Source organism: Nesoenas mayeri (assembly GCF_963082525.1).
Source record: "Nesoenas mayeri genome assembly, chromosome: 4".
NCBI lineage: Eukaryota > Metazoa > Chordata > Aves > Columbiformes > Columbidae > Nesoenas > Nesoenas mayeri.
Window position 1 is genome coordinate 19,329,177 of NC_137540.1, and position 17,197 is coordinate 19,346,373.

At 41.6% G+C, this 17,197-nt stretch overlaps 1 protein-coding gene across 1 annotated transcript in view; it reads right to left on the reverse strand.

Moving 5' to 3' along the window:
- Positions 1-3,127, reverse strand: part of TBC1D9 (TBC1 domain family member 9) — a gene marked incomplete at its 5' end in the record, with an annotated part of 51,178 nt that extends 48,051 nt beyond the window's left edge. The window contains one exon of the mRNA XM_080343104.1: positions 3,001-3,127. Coding sequence (XP_080199230.1) covers positions 3,001-3,127 — 127 coding nt within the window. The remainder of the gene's footprint in view (positions 1-3,000) is intronic.
- Between the last annotated feature and the right edge of the window lie 14,070 nt (positions 3,128-17,197).

The window sequence follows — 17,197 nt, forward strand, 5'->3', positions numbered from 1 at the left end:
CCCAGCCACAGCACAATCTGAAGAGGTCTGTCCCAGCCGTCCCCCCCCATTCCAAGTCACCCATGGGAAAGCACTCTCTTCTTTCAGCAATGCCAACACAACTACATGCCAGCGTGACCCCAGCTTAAGGTCTTCAAACCCTGTAATGCTTGCGGATGGAAAAAGAAGGGCATTACACTTCATGTAGATCAGTTTGCTGACTGGTAGTTTCACAGCAAACCTAGATTCGAGGGCAATGCCAGCAAATCAATGTTTCTCATCATCGAACTACTACTTAAGTTACATGGTGAAGCCATCTCATGTCATCAAGCCTCTAATTGCATCAATTTGAAAGTCAATTGTCATTCTACAATTTAAGGCAGATGACTTCAAGAGTCAAAAACAAGGGAGTACAGGACAGCAGAAGGTAGATCACACATGCAAAAAATTGACAGCTATATTTATGTTCTCTCTTGCATATACAAATTCAGACCTCTCCCACCACAGTGAAAAATCTCATGTACAATATTTCCAGTTAACTTCAAGGACACATAATCTGGTTTCCCACAGAGCAACTGAGCCAATTTTTATACCCCAGTCATGGGTGAATAGCTTTTTAGATTATATCTGAGCAAATTTCAGCATTATGTCACTGCAGAAAGGGTACTTAAAGAAAACAGAAACAAAACACATAAAAGGTTCTTTTTTTTCTGTTTCTCTAGTTTCAGCCAGATAACTTCCACCTCTTTCACAAGAACTGTATTGCTACCATCTACAGAAATTCCACAGGGTCATTCTACATGCTATCATTTTTATAAGTGATATACCCTGTGGACTGTTTCAGCAGATTTATTTGTTTTGAATCCTCAGGATCAGCTAGGTATGTCAACACCTTGCTTTTAGCCAGTCTTACCTATGAAGAACAATTCATTGTCTTCCTTCACCTGCCTTGGCCCTCCATGGGCAGATGACAACCATTAGAGCAACTGGTGTAAAATTTCCATTATTTCCATGGAAAACATCTAATCATAAATTCCACTTATGATTGTGCCTACCAAGCTGGGAGTGTCCTGGACACTCTACATCTCTTTCTTTCCTCCTCTCCTACCTTTTGCCAACCACTGTGTCAAAACCCCATGTGCTAAAATGGCAAGGTCTAGGTTCCCATACAGCCCTTTTAATACTGCCAGCTCTAATAACTTTCAGGCTCCTAGTAGTGGGTGTTTAGTTATGATTCTGGCAACATACTGAAAAAAGATACAACTCTTTTCCTTCCCCATACAAAAAAACCCCCTAGAAATTGTTTAGCTACTTGTTGCTACTATCTCAATCCCATAACAGCTGCAATATTAGGCAAGACACTAATAAAAGCCACACGGAAAGCTGTTTTCAAAATATGCATAGAACGTTTGCATTCTAAATCAATATTCACTATGCAGGCTGCATCCACACACTAAAATCAAACAGAACAACAAAAGAACACGCACACTTAAATACAAAAACTTAAATTCCAAGAGGAAAAAATACAGAAACAGATATAGAACCAGTTCTGTATCCTGAATTCCTACCAAATGCCACCAGTTTATCTAACTTCCACCAAAAAAAGAGTACCAATTTATGAATCCTACTTCCACTCAAGGAATAAATCTTCAAAAAGTGATCTCTCCATCTGTATGGTAGTATCATCATACAACTATACATACAACTGCACAAAGGCCCAGACAGACACGCACTCCGCAAACAGATTGAAGAGAAAACCTAAAATTCTCAAAATATTTACCCAATAACTAAGAAATGTCTGGAAAATTGACTTGGTATCTCACACAATCCCTAACTCAGAGATAACAAAGCCAGAAAGGTACAAGAACGCCTTGTTAGACCAGCTTCACTAAAACAGAGAATGAAATCCTTAGAGGTCAGTGGGTAATCCACAAGAGTCTGCAAAGAATTCCTCAGTAAACACAGCAGAGACAATTTCCGAGGCAAGACATTCTTTTTATGGATTTGCCAACATCATCCACATCTCAAAAGATTAAAAAGATACATAAGAAAAAAACATCTACAGCCAATGTGGAGTGGCTGCTGGTCACTTCCCACACAAGAATGAAGTAGCTTATCAACATACAACACTGATGAATACTGAAGATCTCAAGGGCATTAGTTTAGATTGTAGATTGTTTACAAGTCCACAGAGCATTCAAAGGCTGAAGAAACAATCTCGTGGTAAACATACACAGGACCTTGAAACAAACACATCTGTAATCCATATGTTTATTTTTATTAGCCTGAAGAACTAGCTGCAATGCAAGTGGGTAAAGAAGAAACCACAGCTTTTCAGAGAACAAGCTTGACTATTTTCTGCCAATTCAAGAAGGACCAGTGGTAATATCATTAGGTTCTGTATCTCCAGTTTTATAGCAAGGCATATATGTTGCATAAAAATGATGAAAGATTTCAACAAATGTATATGAACAGCATTGCAGAATCCAAGATGTGTATAAGCCAAACTACAAAAGCGTTTCCAGTGGTCTAAAACAAAGCACTCAGGCAACATACTTGACAAGGACACCTCAAAGAAGACACAAACTGAAGCAAATCTGTTCTCATAGTGCATATTTGTGAATTAAAACTTGGTCTTCTTTTAAACACCGCGTGTTAGAGGGACAACAGTAAAATCCTCCAAAGACCTGGGCAAGTCACATCCTGATGTACCATGGCATCGGGCATCGGTGATCACTCGCACAAAGCTCCACAGCGCCTAAATCCCGTGGGAAACCTTAGCATACGGGAAACCAAGCATCTAAATACCCACCAAGCGCCTAAGGCCCCCGCCGCCTTCCAGGACCGTGCGGGGCGCCGGCCGCAGCCCCCGGCAGCGGTGCCGGGCTCTCCGCACCGCCCGGGAAGGCGGCGAGGAGCGGGGGAGGCTCCGCGGCAGCCGTTATCCCGCCCGGCCGGCGGGACCCACCGCCATCCCGGGTGAGAGACGGTGCGGAACGCGGCCCCGGCCGCCGCCCTTACCTGCCAGTCCTCCGCCGCCGCCATCGCCTCCGTGCCCCTTCCTCCGCTGGAGAATGAAGTAGGGGTTGGCCCGCTCCGTCACCCACAGGGCGTTCGCCAGCAGCACCTCCTCGGGGTTCACCCACATGCTCCCGGCGCAGACAAAGGCCGACCCGCCCGGCCGACCGGCAGCGGGGCGCGGTGACTCACGCACGCAGCGCCCGCATCACACGCCACCATGCCCGGCCGCCGCGGCGGACGGCGCAGCCCGGCGGGCTCCGGCGGGCGCAGGGCGGACGGGCGGCAGCCGCATAGTCCCCGCGGCTCCCGCCGCCTACCCGCCCAGCACCGGGCGCGGAGGGGCGGCCGCAGGGGCCAGGGGAGGCGGCGGCGGCCCCGGCAGCGCCCGCCGCAGCGCCCGGGGCAGCAGTGACATCAGCGCCCGCCCCGCCGCGCCGCGCGCCCGCCTCCCCGCACAATGCCGCTCGCGCTGCCTGGCGCGCGCCGCACTGACCGCAACCTGCGCGCGCGCCGGGGCGGGGCTGTCCGCGCGCCGGGAGGAGGGGCGGGTGCAGCGGGCGGCGGGTGCAGCGGGCGGCGGGTGCAGCGGGCGGCGGGTGCAGCGGGCGGCGGGTGCAGCGGGCGGCGGGTGCAGCGGGCGGCGGGTGCAGCGGGCGGCGGGTGCAGCGGGCGGCGGGTGCAGCGGGCGGCGGGTGGGGTGCAGCGGGGGCAGCGGGGGCAGCGGGCGGCGGGTGCAGCGGGCCTGCCCCGGCCTTGGGCTGCCGGGGAGGAGACACCCACCGCCCAGGTTTAACCGCCTGCCGGGGAAGATCGGGGCCTTTCTATGGAGAAGTTTGTAAAATCAGGTATTGAAAGGAAGAAGGGGCCCTGGCCAGCGGAGTGCAGCAGCACATCCGCAGGAGGCGGTGGGACCGCCCTCTTAGTGCAGCCCCTTTTTACATAGCCCTTCTATTCCGTGCCCAGCGCTGAGATCAGGGGAGAATTTTTGACGGCATGAAAAGCCCTAAAAAAATGAATACTTGACATGTGTGACAAGTATACTCCAAGCAGAGAGTAGTACGTATAGATAACATATGTTTTGTACCCTCGCAGCGTTAAACATTTGATTTGCAAGTTGGTAGGAAAGGACTAGACTCACTGGCCTTGCCTTTATCATAGTATCACAGAATGGTTTGGCTTAGAAGGGACCTTAAAGATCATCTAGTTCCAGCCCCTATAAATAAATGAAAAGACATCATTGCATACAATTCCTGCAGGCAAGAAACACATTTTCTAGCAAATAAGTCGTACAACCTTTCTCTGTGCAAAGGAAAGGATTTCTGGGCTGAGCTTAAGGTAGCTGAAACAGACCCATGCAGTGGCTTCTACTCCTTGGATTTATTTCTGTTGCTTGCTACCTGTGAGAGATGACCTGCTTGAAAGCAAGCTGTAAATACTCTGCTACATCTGAGTGAATGGCCACGTAAAAATCCTTCCTGGCTATTTTGCAGAAAAAAAATTTGAAAAGACCTGAAAAAGGAAACTTAAAAGTAGTTGGTTTCAGTCAATTATGTTACAGCACATCAATTGCATCCAGCATCCATATCTATGCAAAGTAACCCTCAGGCAGATAATAACATCTAACACAAGTATCACTGAAAGAGATTAGGAAATATTTAGTCTTCAGTCAGAAAACTCTTACTCTCTGATCAGACACTTGTCTTTGTTTTATTAAAGATTTTGAGAAGAGTAAATTAAGCCTAAAATACAATATTAGACCCCTGTGCCAAGCACAAACTTTTCCTACTCTGGCTGCAGCTTTACAGTAATTTAGCCATTCATCACCTGGTGCTGGCGTGGAACTGGATGCCCAGTGCTTGTCATGTGGAGGTGGACACGTGCTCACGGCAGAAATGGCTCTTCATCTGAGGTAGCAGTCGTGTGGCCATTACTGTGAAGGTAAAGAGTTCAAGAGAGGCAAGTGACCATCTCTGACGAACGCTAAAAAATTGATAGTGCTGCTGTCAGTCCCACTGCACCACAGGAATAGTTGTCATTGTTGCTAAGGCAGGAGACCGCAATCTGAATGAGAATGCAGAAGAGCTTCTTCACGATTTGCCAATTTATCATAGAGACAGATTATTTTGAATTTTAGTATTGTTGAGATGACCATGTCCTTTTAACAGGAAGATTTTGGGAGGGGTTAGTATTTTTAAATAAAAACCCTAAACAAGCATATTTCTCATCGTTTTGAGAATAAATGTTAGGACTTCTATTTTTAACCAGCTCTAGATAAAACCTACATGCCAATTAGATTTAAAGTTAAGTTCTGGCCTGGCTAAAAGTGGTAGCAAAAATTCCTAGTAACTTCCTTTAGTAAAGGCATGATGTCACACACACAAATACTAGTGATGTCATCCCTGTCAACAACCTGCAGTCGAGCTACTACTAAAGCCACACTGAAATTTTAGGAAAGAAGAACCAAATGGTGCTCTGCTACAGTCAGAGGTGGTGATGAAGTTCATTTTCTCTGTAAACAATGCAGCTGACCACGAGAAGGAAAAGAGCATTATCAGAGGCCGGGAAGTCCACTTTGCTTCCCATTCCTAACTTGCTTTTCAACGGCAGGGACAGGCAGTTGTGCAAAACTGTAAGCTCTGAAAACAACTGCCAGGTCTTATTAGTGCTAATTAGTCAGTTTTAGATGCGAACAGGATCACATGTATTAATGCCATAAAGAACACCGAAAAAATAATTTCTAACATCTTCCGTGTTTATTTTCCATTAAGCGTTCTAGAACATTTATATGAAACCGGAAAGAAATTAAATGTCATGGCTCAAGTCAATGGCATTTAAAATTAGGTTATATTGTGTCCTTTTGTTGCTGTGCTGTAGATGGTATCAAGGCATTTTTAAATGCAAAGCAGATCTGCTCTCACAGTAATGAAAAATAGGTGTTGTGCTATCATAGCTGACCTTTTTGTTGAAGCCAATGCAAATATATTCTCTTGTATGCCCATCACATATTTTTATCTCCAATGTAAAATGCTTGTCTATGCGTTTTTTTTTTGGATCTTAGTGCTCCATTAAAAGGTTTCTTTTTCATAATGTAATTTGTGAACAAAATAAAGAATTTCTAGCCCATCCTGTGAATTGTAATAAGAATTAAAAATCGTAAGTACAAATAAAGCAATAATTGCCTCAGCTTGTTTTGTAATATATTGTTGAAAATACTGTATCAGGTTGGAACCTCAGTGTCATTTTAACACTGAATGGGACTGTTTAAAGCTCCCCATGCCACCAGATTTAAAACTTCAACCTATGCCATTCAATTTTGAAAAATGAATTAAAGAAATCAGGAGCAGCTATCAATAAAAAACTGAGGAGTAATTTCTTATAGTGCTATATTATAAACCTCTCAGGAAAGAAAATCAGCATGATTCTAGAAGGACAACCATTCTGTGCAGTTTCATCAGATTAATGGACAGTAACAGTACTCAAGCAGGAAAAATATTAAATAAAGGAGATATTTTACCATTTATTCCCCAGAAGACCTTTTTACAACAGACGTCTTCTTTAGATGCAGACAATAGCATTTGCCAATGGTTCAGGACAACCATTTGGTTGACTAGGAGCAAAGACAAAATATCAGGATATCAAAAATCATCTTTGAGAAATGCACACCTCGTTTGTGAGAAGTGTTTGATTTTATGAATAGTACTAAAAGTTTAAAAGACTGGAAGACATTGCTTTAGGTAGAATGTGAGATGAAACAAAATGGGGAAAAAGTAGCTGAGATTTCCTAGTGTGTTGTCAACTCAAGTGCCACAAACCTTAGAGTTTATATGCCTGAAACAACTTGTGTTGAAGAACCTCAAAGCATTAAAAAATAACAACACTTCAATCATGCTGCTGCAAGTGCATATTATGAGCACTTTTACAGGTGGGCAAACCAAATCATACCAAGTCATTCTTGCTTTGGGTTGTCCATTAAGTCTGCAAGTAAAAGTATCAAATTAAAGTACTCGCTACTCATGATTCCCACTTCCCAGCTGGAATCAGAAGACAGGACCAGGATTAGTGACTCTCAAGCCCTTCATCATCCCAGAATAACTTTATACATCTTGCATCTAGTCTCAAAAGCCATTAATGACTTGGTTGCACGCAAGTCCCATTCGTGTCAAGCGCCTGCTGCAAGAGGTACATTTTGAGTCAAGTATGGGATTCAACATGTGTCAAGCCTTTACTCCAAATTGGAACACAACTTGCCTGATAGGACAGAGTTAATAATAGGATTGAGGCAGCTATTCAGCACCAGGCTATAAGAAATATCATTTACTGTCCCTGGAGGATAATATAAAAATGTCTTCCAAGAGAAACCAGAATCAAAATATTTCAAGGACAGAGAGAAGTAATGGGGAAGAATCCCAAACAAGCCCCTGGAATTTAAAACAAAATGTAGGGGCATGTTTACCAGCATAGAAGCAAGTTGAGAGGACAAAGCACATCCTAATGGCATAGGTTAGATAAGCATCTGCACCTCATTAAAAGGATGCTGCCAGATGATTTTTGGATTTGCTTCTTTGTGGAAGAACAATTTTTTTTATTTTTTTTAAACCCATTTTCCTTTCTGTAACCTTTATTGCCTGTCTGGTATGCCATAAATGAGAACATTTAGTGGATTCTGCATCAATTCATCTTGAGTTAAAAACTATTTCAAAATAACAGGCTAGCAGCAGGGCATTATGTTCCTATCAACGTAGTGATTCTTAGAAGGGAAAGGTTCAGCATTTCTTATGAGTACCTATTGAGCAGCAGGGTGGATCTTCACTGAGCTCCAGCAGCTGTTTTTGGAGCTTGGCACACCAGAGGGGGAAACAGAAGAGCAGAGTTAACTTTGAATGCTCTCAGGCATGCAGGAAAGAGAGCACCTGACCCTCTGGCAGGAGCTTTTGACAATAGCTCTCAAACTTACCCATGTTCAACAAGAGGTTTTTGCTGAAGCTGCCTACCCACCAGGAGGTCTGTTACAGCTGAATTCTCTTCTGTTTGTGCATCAGACAGGAAACATCAGCTTTAAAGGTAATAGCCATTTCTCTTCCCAGAGCATTTTCATTGCCTGGGAAGATGGTCAAATTCAGGACAAACAAACTGACTGCAAGCTTTCAGTTTGGATGAGAAACCTGCATTTCCAAGGAAGGGTAAATAAAACAGTTTCATATTCTGCCTTGCATTCTTGCACTTCCCTGTAATGACAACTCTTCCTGAATATACCACTTACTACTTTTTCCTCTCGTTGTGAATGACAGCTTTTTTAGATTTTGAGATTAGTGTTTGAGATTCTCCAACTCTCCCATAGCAAATGGACAACTTGTTGCAGGTCAATAAAAAGCAGTGCCCTACTTTCTGGCAAGATGTTATATGTAACTACCCTTGGGTATCACAATGATTACTCTCTATAAAGCACTGTTGGTGCACCAGGCTCTCCACAGGTAAGGCAGCTGCCTGCCCACAACCCACATGTCCGTTGGTGGGGTATCTTGCATCATGAGGTGTGTCACTTAAGGCTCACAATTTCCAGCTCTGTCACGTCTACACTGTCCTTTGAACTCTGACAATTTCTGAAGTGCAGGTGTAAGAAATGGATAGGGTATTTTAACAGAGCTTTTCCAATATTTTGTTGCTTTTCACAGAAGCAGGGTCCTTGCTGCTTTGTAGACATTCTGTCCAAATCACCCTTTTTTGACATACCAATTCACTGGGAACACATTGAACACTTTATCCAAACTGTTCAAGCAGGAAGAGCTTTCTAAAGCAGCCACTGGTATTTTGGATATAACTGGCACTCTTTGCCTTACATTTAGTTTATGGACATAAGCACTGGGCTGTAGTAGAATGATCTGAGTCCTGATAGAGCAGTGACCTTAATCAGTATTTATTATCTTGTCAATCCCTATGTCATGTAGAAACATCATTAAAGATCCCTTAGCACAGTATTGATCATGTAAAATATTATGTATATATGGACTGCTACAAACCATCCCACTCAGTATTATCCCCTTGTTCTGATATATCTCTGTGGGTTTGTTTCATACCCAGCTGTTACAACCAAGTTAATTCCATATATGATCCATCTTTAGAATTAAAATTTCTTTGGTAAAATCCAGGCAGGTAATATTAACTCTACTATCTCTATTGACCAAATCTTTTACCCTGCCTAAACAAAGAAACAGGCTTTGTTTTGCGGGACCTGCTTCCATGAGACCAGCTATCAATTGTTCAAGATAAAATACAATTATATCCTCATCCTGTAACTATTTGTTGATATTGTGTCAGATTAATCGTTTTGTTACTGTAGCAAATGTCAATGATAAACTAACAAGTCCACAGTTTGTTACATCTAACAAACTAATTAACAAAGCTGGTTGTTTATAAACGTGGGAACTCCGTCAGTATAAGCATGAAGGTATCAAAATGTCGACATCTGCTATCTTCCAGTGGAATTAAAATAGAAAAAGCTTAAGAATTAAAATTCCAGAGAAGCTATTAAAATTTCCTACAACAAAACAAAGCTGACATAATCATAGAACTGAGAAGAAAAACAACAGCCCTTTTAAATATGCCTGAGGAGGTTGCACACAAGGAGGAGGTTACTACCACAAGTGGAAAGCCAAACAAACATTTGACAGCAGCTGGTATTTTAAATGCAACAGTACCCTGAAAAAAAGGCATCATTATCATACTTCATCAAGACACCAGAAAAAAGGGGAGGTAGACATTTTGGTAACAGCACAATCTACCCCTTTCTCTCAGATTCAGCAATCCAACTTCATCTTGCACCTTCAGGAGCCACCAGCAGTCAGACCGGTGAGAAATCACTGAAGCAGTGCAGTGAGCAGCTTCATTGGCACCACTTCTTCAGCCTGACAGGACTGAGAAAGTTTGAAGAAAAACACTGGCAAGGAATGAAGTTTCTTTTCAGGATTTTGGTGGTTTCATTAAATGCTCTCAGAATTAATAACTCGTATCAGCTGGGACAATATATCTCTTGAGGGACAACATAAGTTATGTTGGACAACAGAGAAATGCTGAACTTCATTTGGCTTTAAGAGTTTGAATACTCAGTAATTACTGAACCCAGAACCTCTTCATTAATTACATATGCTAAGTACCTGAATTTAGATACGTTACGAGGCGCCATAAGTCTTAATTAATGTTGCCCATTAATAAACTGGTTAGGTTTGTTTATCTTTAAATCCAGAATAAATTCTGTTTACTCTCCAATGACATGCTTTTTCTATGCCTTGCTTTTGTCATCTGTGTTATGCTAAAATAGAGTGCATATCTGATTTGAAATTATTTAGAGAAGCAACATTCCATTGGAGACAAGGAATTAACCCACTGGTCTGTCTGCTCATTTGTGTATTCAATAATTTACAGGGTTAATTTAATTTGCAGTTAGTTTACTCTAGTAGTTTCCTCACTATTAGTCTGGCATGTTCAGCAACATTTCTGGTTGCTGAAACCAGAAACCCAAAGACTGGCTCAGAGATCTATAAAGCATAACTGGGCAGGTAGACATCAAGCAGAATACATATTCTCCCCTCCTGCCCCCCCCGCCCCCCCAGTTTGGCTTACAAACAGAGTTAATAAATAAGTGTCGCAGTGTAGTATAATAATTGTAATTCTTCTGTTTAATTGTGATGTCCCTTACACTTTATCAGATAATCCAATGTGATTATGTAGGGAGTTGACAAAGCTGTTAATTTGGCAAGTGCTGGCGTAGAGATGGTAACATAATTTGTGGGTGTGGATGTACTTGTTCAAAGAGACTGTGTGAAGAGAGCTTGGGTTTGGTTGTTTTTTTTCTTTATTAAAAAGGAAGAGGTTAATATACATCTGTGCTCTGGGTTCTACTAATGTGTCTTTTGTTGAAAAGGCTCTTTTCTTTGATACCTTTTCTGATACAGTGCCACATGTATGATAGTCTTTCAAACATGGGTTAAACTGACGACATCATTTTTAGATTAAACTCCTTGATGATCTTACCAGGGTCCTTTTTAAAACACAGTTGCAGTGAATATGTTATAGTTAAATAATCATTGCCTTAAGTATTTCACAAATTATTGTCCAAAGTATTTTTGTTTCATTTTACCTTTTTTATCTGCTTCTTCAAGTGTCTCTGAGATGTCCTCTGTTCACTTACAAAACATAAGAATGTGTGGTATTCACCAAATAGATTTCTAATACAACTCTAGTGCAATCAGTGGAGATACGTCAAGGAGGAATCTTGCTTTGTATGACTAAATGTTAATTTATTATATGGTAGCTGGTATGTCGATAGGTACTTAAAAATTACTGTTACCTGTTTTAAAGGAACTAGGTGGTTCCTGAAGTGCTGATAAAATATGCTTCATTTGACATCTAAATGATAGGTAATAACTGTTTACCAGTCACTTGCCTGCTTATTGAAAATAACATAGACAAGACTGAGATAAGATACTGAAATTCGAAAAACTGACTTTCTTCGAAAACATCACATCATTTCCCATTGAACATGTTCCAATCACCTGTAAATAACATCATTGTACTTGCTGTAATACAGCAGGCCATGTTCACCATAGCAGTTGATCCACACAACCTTGCAAAACCATATTTATCAATGGGTTTGTGCTGATTTCCTGAATGAACCATGTAATCAAACACTGACCTGGATAATCTTGAAGTATTTTTCCGTTTCTTATAGCACTGTTGCCTACATGTAATCGTGGGCTTGCAGGACTTCATTCGGTGTTTTAGCTCTCTCTGAAACCTAAAAGAAGAAAACATGCAAGTTTTTATTATTTTTATTACTATTGATTTTGTAGGTCAAAAAAAAAGAGAACATACATTTCAGTGTTCACCAAAAAGGTGTGGCCAAAGGGGGCTTTGAAACACATGCCTAATACTTTGGAATGAGGTAGCACTCAGTGCAAGACAAAGTGAAGCCAACTGGACTCTCTTAAGAAAAGCTATTTCTTATGATATTTGGAAGAGGGTATTTAAGTGGACGGAGCATGAAGAGTCTTTGATTACCACAGGAAGAGAAAAAGATATGAAACAATAGTGTGAAAAAAAAAGTATAGAAGGCCCACCGATTCCTCTCAAAACAAACCAAAAACCCCCAAACCAACCACAACTGCCTCCCTTTAACTTACTTGGAGTTCAGACCTACCTCATCTGCATTCCATGACTAGATTGAACCTATCTCTTTCCAAGGCAATAGCTGAAAGGAAACAAGTCAAAATTTGCTTGGCCACAGGCACACTGCTTCATCAAATTAGCATCCGCTGCTGGCTCCTGAGCTCTCTGGAATTACAGGGATCACTGCAGGGGGCTGTTTCTCTGCTTCAGGGAATGGTAGGGAGGGAAATTCACCCCTCAGTCTTTTTGTTTAATCTGGTCATTCTCACGTTTCTAGTCCCAGCCTGTAAAATTTGGTATTTCTTCATTAAGATCCTTTTTACTGTCTTTCAACCACCTGTTATCCATGTTGGTAGAAGAGAGTGGTAGTGTATTTTGGTATCATGACACATCCATAGTGAACAGCTCAGTTAACACTGTCTACCCACATGAATGTAGAAACCAACACAGTTGATGCAATTTCTGCATGGCTGGCCAAGGAACACAGTACCAGCATGGACATTTTATTTTACAAGCTACAAAAAACACAGAAGTTAATGGTTTGAAAATGAAAATGCAAAACAAGCAGTATCTTGCAGAAAACAACCACTCACAGCCCCAAAATAAATTGCTGTTGTGAGCTGGGTGATTACTTCATGTGTTTGCTTGTGATTCTGTCTTGTGCTAAGGGGTCCTATGGAAGGAACTGCTCTGTTTCTCCTGATGGAGCTGTACAGGCAGAATTTGGAGTGATGGAATAAGGGACTAGCAGGTACCAGTAAGCAGCAACTGCCTCTTCAGAAAACTTAAAAATTATTCTTCAGTCATTTATAACACGTTCATTTCCACCCAACTGCCAAGGAAAAACTATCCACAGTTAATAAAATGTTGCAGTTGGCCACCTGTATGATCAGTGGTTTTCTATAGACAAGTATAGTTCACGTCATCTTCAGGTGGATATTTCCAGTGGTGCTGACTTCAAAAACTGAGAAGAATTTCTTCAAATTTTCCATTTTGACTGGAAAACACCTTTAATATCATTGAGGCCAGCCGTTAACCTAGCACTGCCAAGTCCACCTCTAAATCATGTCTCTAAGAACCTCATCTATGCATCTTTTAAACACCTCTAGGGATAGTGACTCAATCATGCTCCGTGGCAGCCTGCTCTTGTGCATGACCCTACTTGTCATATTCACATGACAGAATTTCCAACGGACCCGAATTGCAACACTTTGCAGAAACTTGAAGTTTTAGATGTGTCAGAAAACAGAAACAAACAGGAAGGTCAAAGTTCACATGTAAGAAGGAAAGATTTGGGAGACATCCAAGCCATGTATGCTACTGATGTAACTGAGCTACCTCGAACGTGAAATTAAAACTCTCATTTTAAGGTAATATCCAATTAAAAGGCCAGTATCTTTTTTTAATTTTTTTTTTTTTTTTTTTTTTTTTTCCTTCTGATAACCAGCACAGCTTTAGTCTTTGCTACTTTATCCTGCCACCACAGAAGTAGTCAGCTCCACCATCATTTCTCCTGATGGAGAAGGCCTTCTGATGCTGCCCAGCTGCTGCATGGTGAAAGCTACACGGAGCTTGTCTTCATTTGAGTTTCTTTGTTAATTAAGCCCCAGCAGGTCACACACTATTGCAGCAGCAAAGACAAAAGCAGCTCTTCAGCAGGCTCCTGGCTGCTGCTCTTTCTCCATCTCACTCCTCATGGCTGCCAACCAAACAGCTGCTGAGAATCTGGGATCAGAGTTTCTGTCTCCACACAAAATGCCTACTTTTACTGACTGCACTCTTAGCCTGGGCACTCAGCCAGGTTCTCCATCCATCTCCTTACCATCACACAGACAGCCTCTGGTACAAGAAGTGTTCTGAGCTAGAGCTAGCCTAGCCTAAGTGGCTGTAAGCTGCATGGCAACCGAGGCTTCAGGTTAATTCAGCTCAGTACTTGCCTGCTTTTTAGGCATCTGCAAAGGTCCTAATGTCTTCCCACAGTTCCTCCTGAGGCAAAGACAGGCTTTCCCTTATTTGTGGCATTAGATCAAAATGTATTAGTATAAAGCACCACCTAGTCCCACACTCCCAGGCAGAAACAGCAAAAGCACTGTTAAACCCAACAAAAAAGAGTTTGATGGAGTTTTGTACCCTGCCTGGATTATAAGCGTGCAAAATATCTGCTATCAGTGGTGACACCCTCATCTATCATTACTTGATAGCACTGCAGTTCCAGGCAAAACCGTGCCTTCGAGCCATTCCAGTAATCTCTGCCAGAGGCTAAAAGAGGAAGATGCATGATTCTTCAACTCATTCTTGGCTATTGACAGACAAAAGTGAAAGAAAGGGACAAGAGAAACAGAAGAAGAATTCAGAAGGTTATGATTCAAGACATAATGAAAAAAAGGAAAATATATGTAAATATAGAAATAAAAAACAGAGAAAGAAAAAAGCAACTAATAAAAGTGTATGGAAGAAGGGGTGGAGAAGAACTGAAGCAAAAAGTATTATATAAAAGGACAGCATGTCACACTCTCACCATGTTTTAACATTGGCACATTCTTTCAGTGCCTTCGCACCTGCTTTTCTGCATCACAGGAGATTTCAGTCCTCCAAAACACTATGTCAATTCATGCCAAGGTGTATGCAAAGCCATTTCTGCTGGATCCTGGCAAGTGCTACCAGAGTGATGCGCCGTGTGCTTTGCAGAGCCAGTGCCTCACTTTCTGCTTAAACTGCCTCCTTTGCTGCTCTGGGCAGCTCCCTTTTGTCAGAGGTGGTTTCTTTCTGGCTGTGTATTTCAGCCTCACTTGAAGGCAAATTTCTTGGTATATTTTCACTGGTGGTTACATAGGCCTACAGCTTCCTAGGAGAGCCACTGTTTTCTCTATCTCCGCATTATTTGTTGCCTTTTCCATCATGATTAGATGTGTAAGTGTGATGCATACACATTGAAAGGAATTAAAACTCCTCTACTTAATGAGTTAAGTAGTTGGTTTTCTTTGTTTGTTTGGTTGGTTGGTTGTTTTTTTTCCCTTCTGGTTTGCAATGTGTCTATCACTCATCCCTCTAAAGGCGGCACAGAAGCAAACCAGGTACCCATAACATCAAGATTTCCACATGCAAGATTAAAGACTTGCAAACTGAGAGATTTTCTCAGTTTTCTGGACCAATTTGTTCTTGCTCCCACATCAGTATGCACTGCAGAGCCTGATCTCTCCTTCATGAACAAAACACAAATTAACCCAACCCACCTTCTTTGGAGATATCGCTTCATGAAAAAAGCCTTATCCCCATTTACCAGGCTGCTTAGCGTCAATTTGAGCAGCATAATGATTTGCCCATTACAGAGAAAAGAATAAGAGACATGCTACTGGCTAAGAGGAAAACAAACCAACCCACTAAGAATGGTAAAACCAATGTGATCTGGAGAACATAAATAATTCAGAAGTTGCTGGAGGAATAGTTCGGTTGAAGTGGGAAAGGAAAATAGATAGATGAAGGCTTAAGTATGACTGTGGTAAAGAGACACCAAAAGAGCAAAGAATTAAAGGAACCAGTGCAGAAGGGGTTTCATATCAGGAGGGATAAACATATCACTGGAAACAGAAGAGGAAAACAGTTAATAGACCAAAGAATGGTAAAAAGACAGAATACTTGAAAGATGATAACAACAATGAAAAGGGAAGGAAATAAAACATGACAGTAACTAAGACTGATGGTGGAAGAAGTTTCTTCTAACTTTTTGGACTCAGGGAGAAAAGTCATTATCTCACAGCTAGAAGTAGATCAATGTGCACACCATGGCTGTCTTACTGAAATTAATTATTCTGGAATTCTCTACTGTCTTGCCACATAAAGAAAAAAAAATTAAAAAGAGGAATATATAGAATGAATATTTCAAAATAATTTGTTAAGAAATACACATTTAAAGTAGTATTATATGCTCCATGAAAACACAAAGTCTGCTTCTGTGCTTTTTTCTATGCAGCATCCCAGAAAGCAGAATTGCTAGTGGCACATAACCACAACAGGAAACCACTTTCAGCACTCTCATTAATTTTTCTAAGAATGACTAAGTATGAAATTGTTTCACAACAGGTAGAGCAGAGGTGTTACTTACTCTTCAACTATGCCAAACAGTTAAGCATATTTTTGAAAATAACATTTTTCAGAAATATTAGCCCATAAAACATCAGTTATGAATTTTACAGAGGATTCCATAAACATACCAACATGTGAAAAGACAAAACTCCTTTCTAAGTAACTCATTATCTAAAATCAATTCCAAAGCTGAAATGAGGTTAGGTACAAAACATTAAAATTTTCTATTAATAACAGCTCATAGCTTTTTAACAAATGAATATTTTTACCGGTTAGAAACTCTGAAATAACTCTCTATACTATTCTCCAAATGTCCCCCACTGATAAATTAATTCTACAGAGAAACTAATGGAGTTTATTATGTATTATGCATATACATTATTAACAGCTTCATAAACCCGTGCTGATGACTTTGGTATTGTCTCCTTCCAGAATTTGCCAAATACCAATGAAATACCTGATGACCTGTGGATTTTTTTCTGCCACAAAAAAGCTTATGCAACTCTGTAGCATGAAGCAGTGAGTGACCTGGTGTGCTGGGAGAGAAAGGGCAGATGGTGTCACCAAGTGGGCAGTGACACTATAGGTGCCACACAGTGGTGATCCCAGAGCCCAAGTGAGGCCACAGCATGTTGCCTTTCGCAGACTTGCAGGGACAACATGCTAGGCTTCACAACCCCGGCATGGTTCGGTCTATTCCCTGTGATTAAAAGGTCAGGCATCATTCAAGTGCACATTTTACAACAAAAACAAGGAGGAAAAAAAAAAATCACCTGACTGATGCATAACCCTTACACTCAGTTTTGTTTCCAAAACAACCTCACCTCATCTAAGACTCTGATCCCCAGAGATGGTGGTGGTGCTGCTTGTATCTCAGCCCGGATAATGAATCTGGTGTTTGGGTGGGCAGGGAAGAAGACAACACCTCTCTTCCCAACTTTGAAGCATTTGT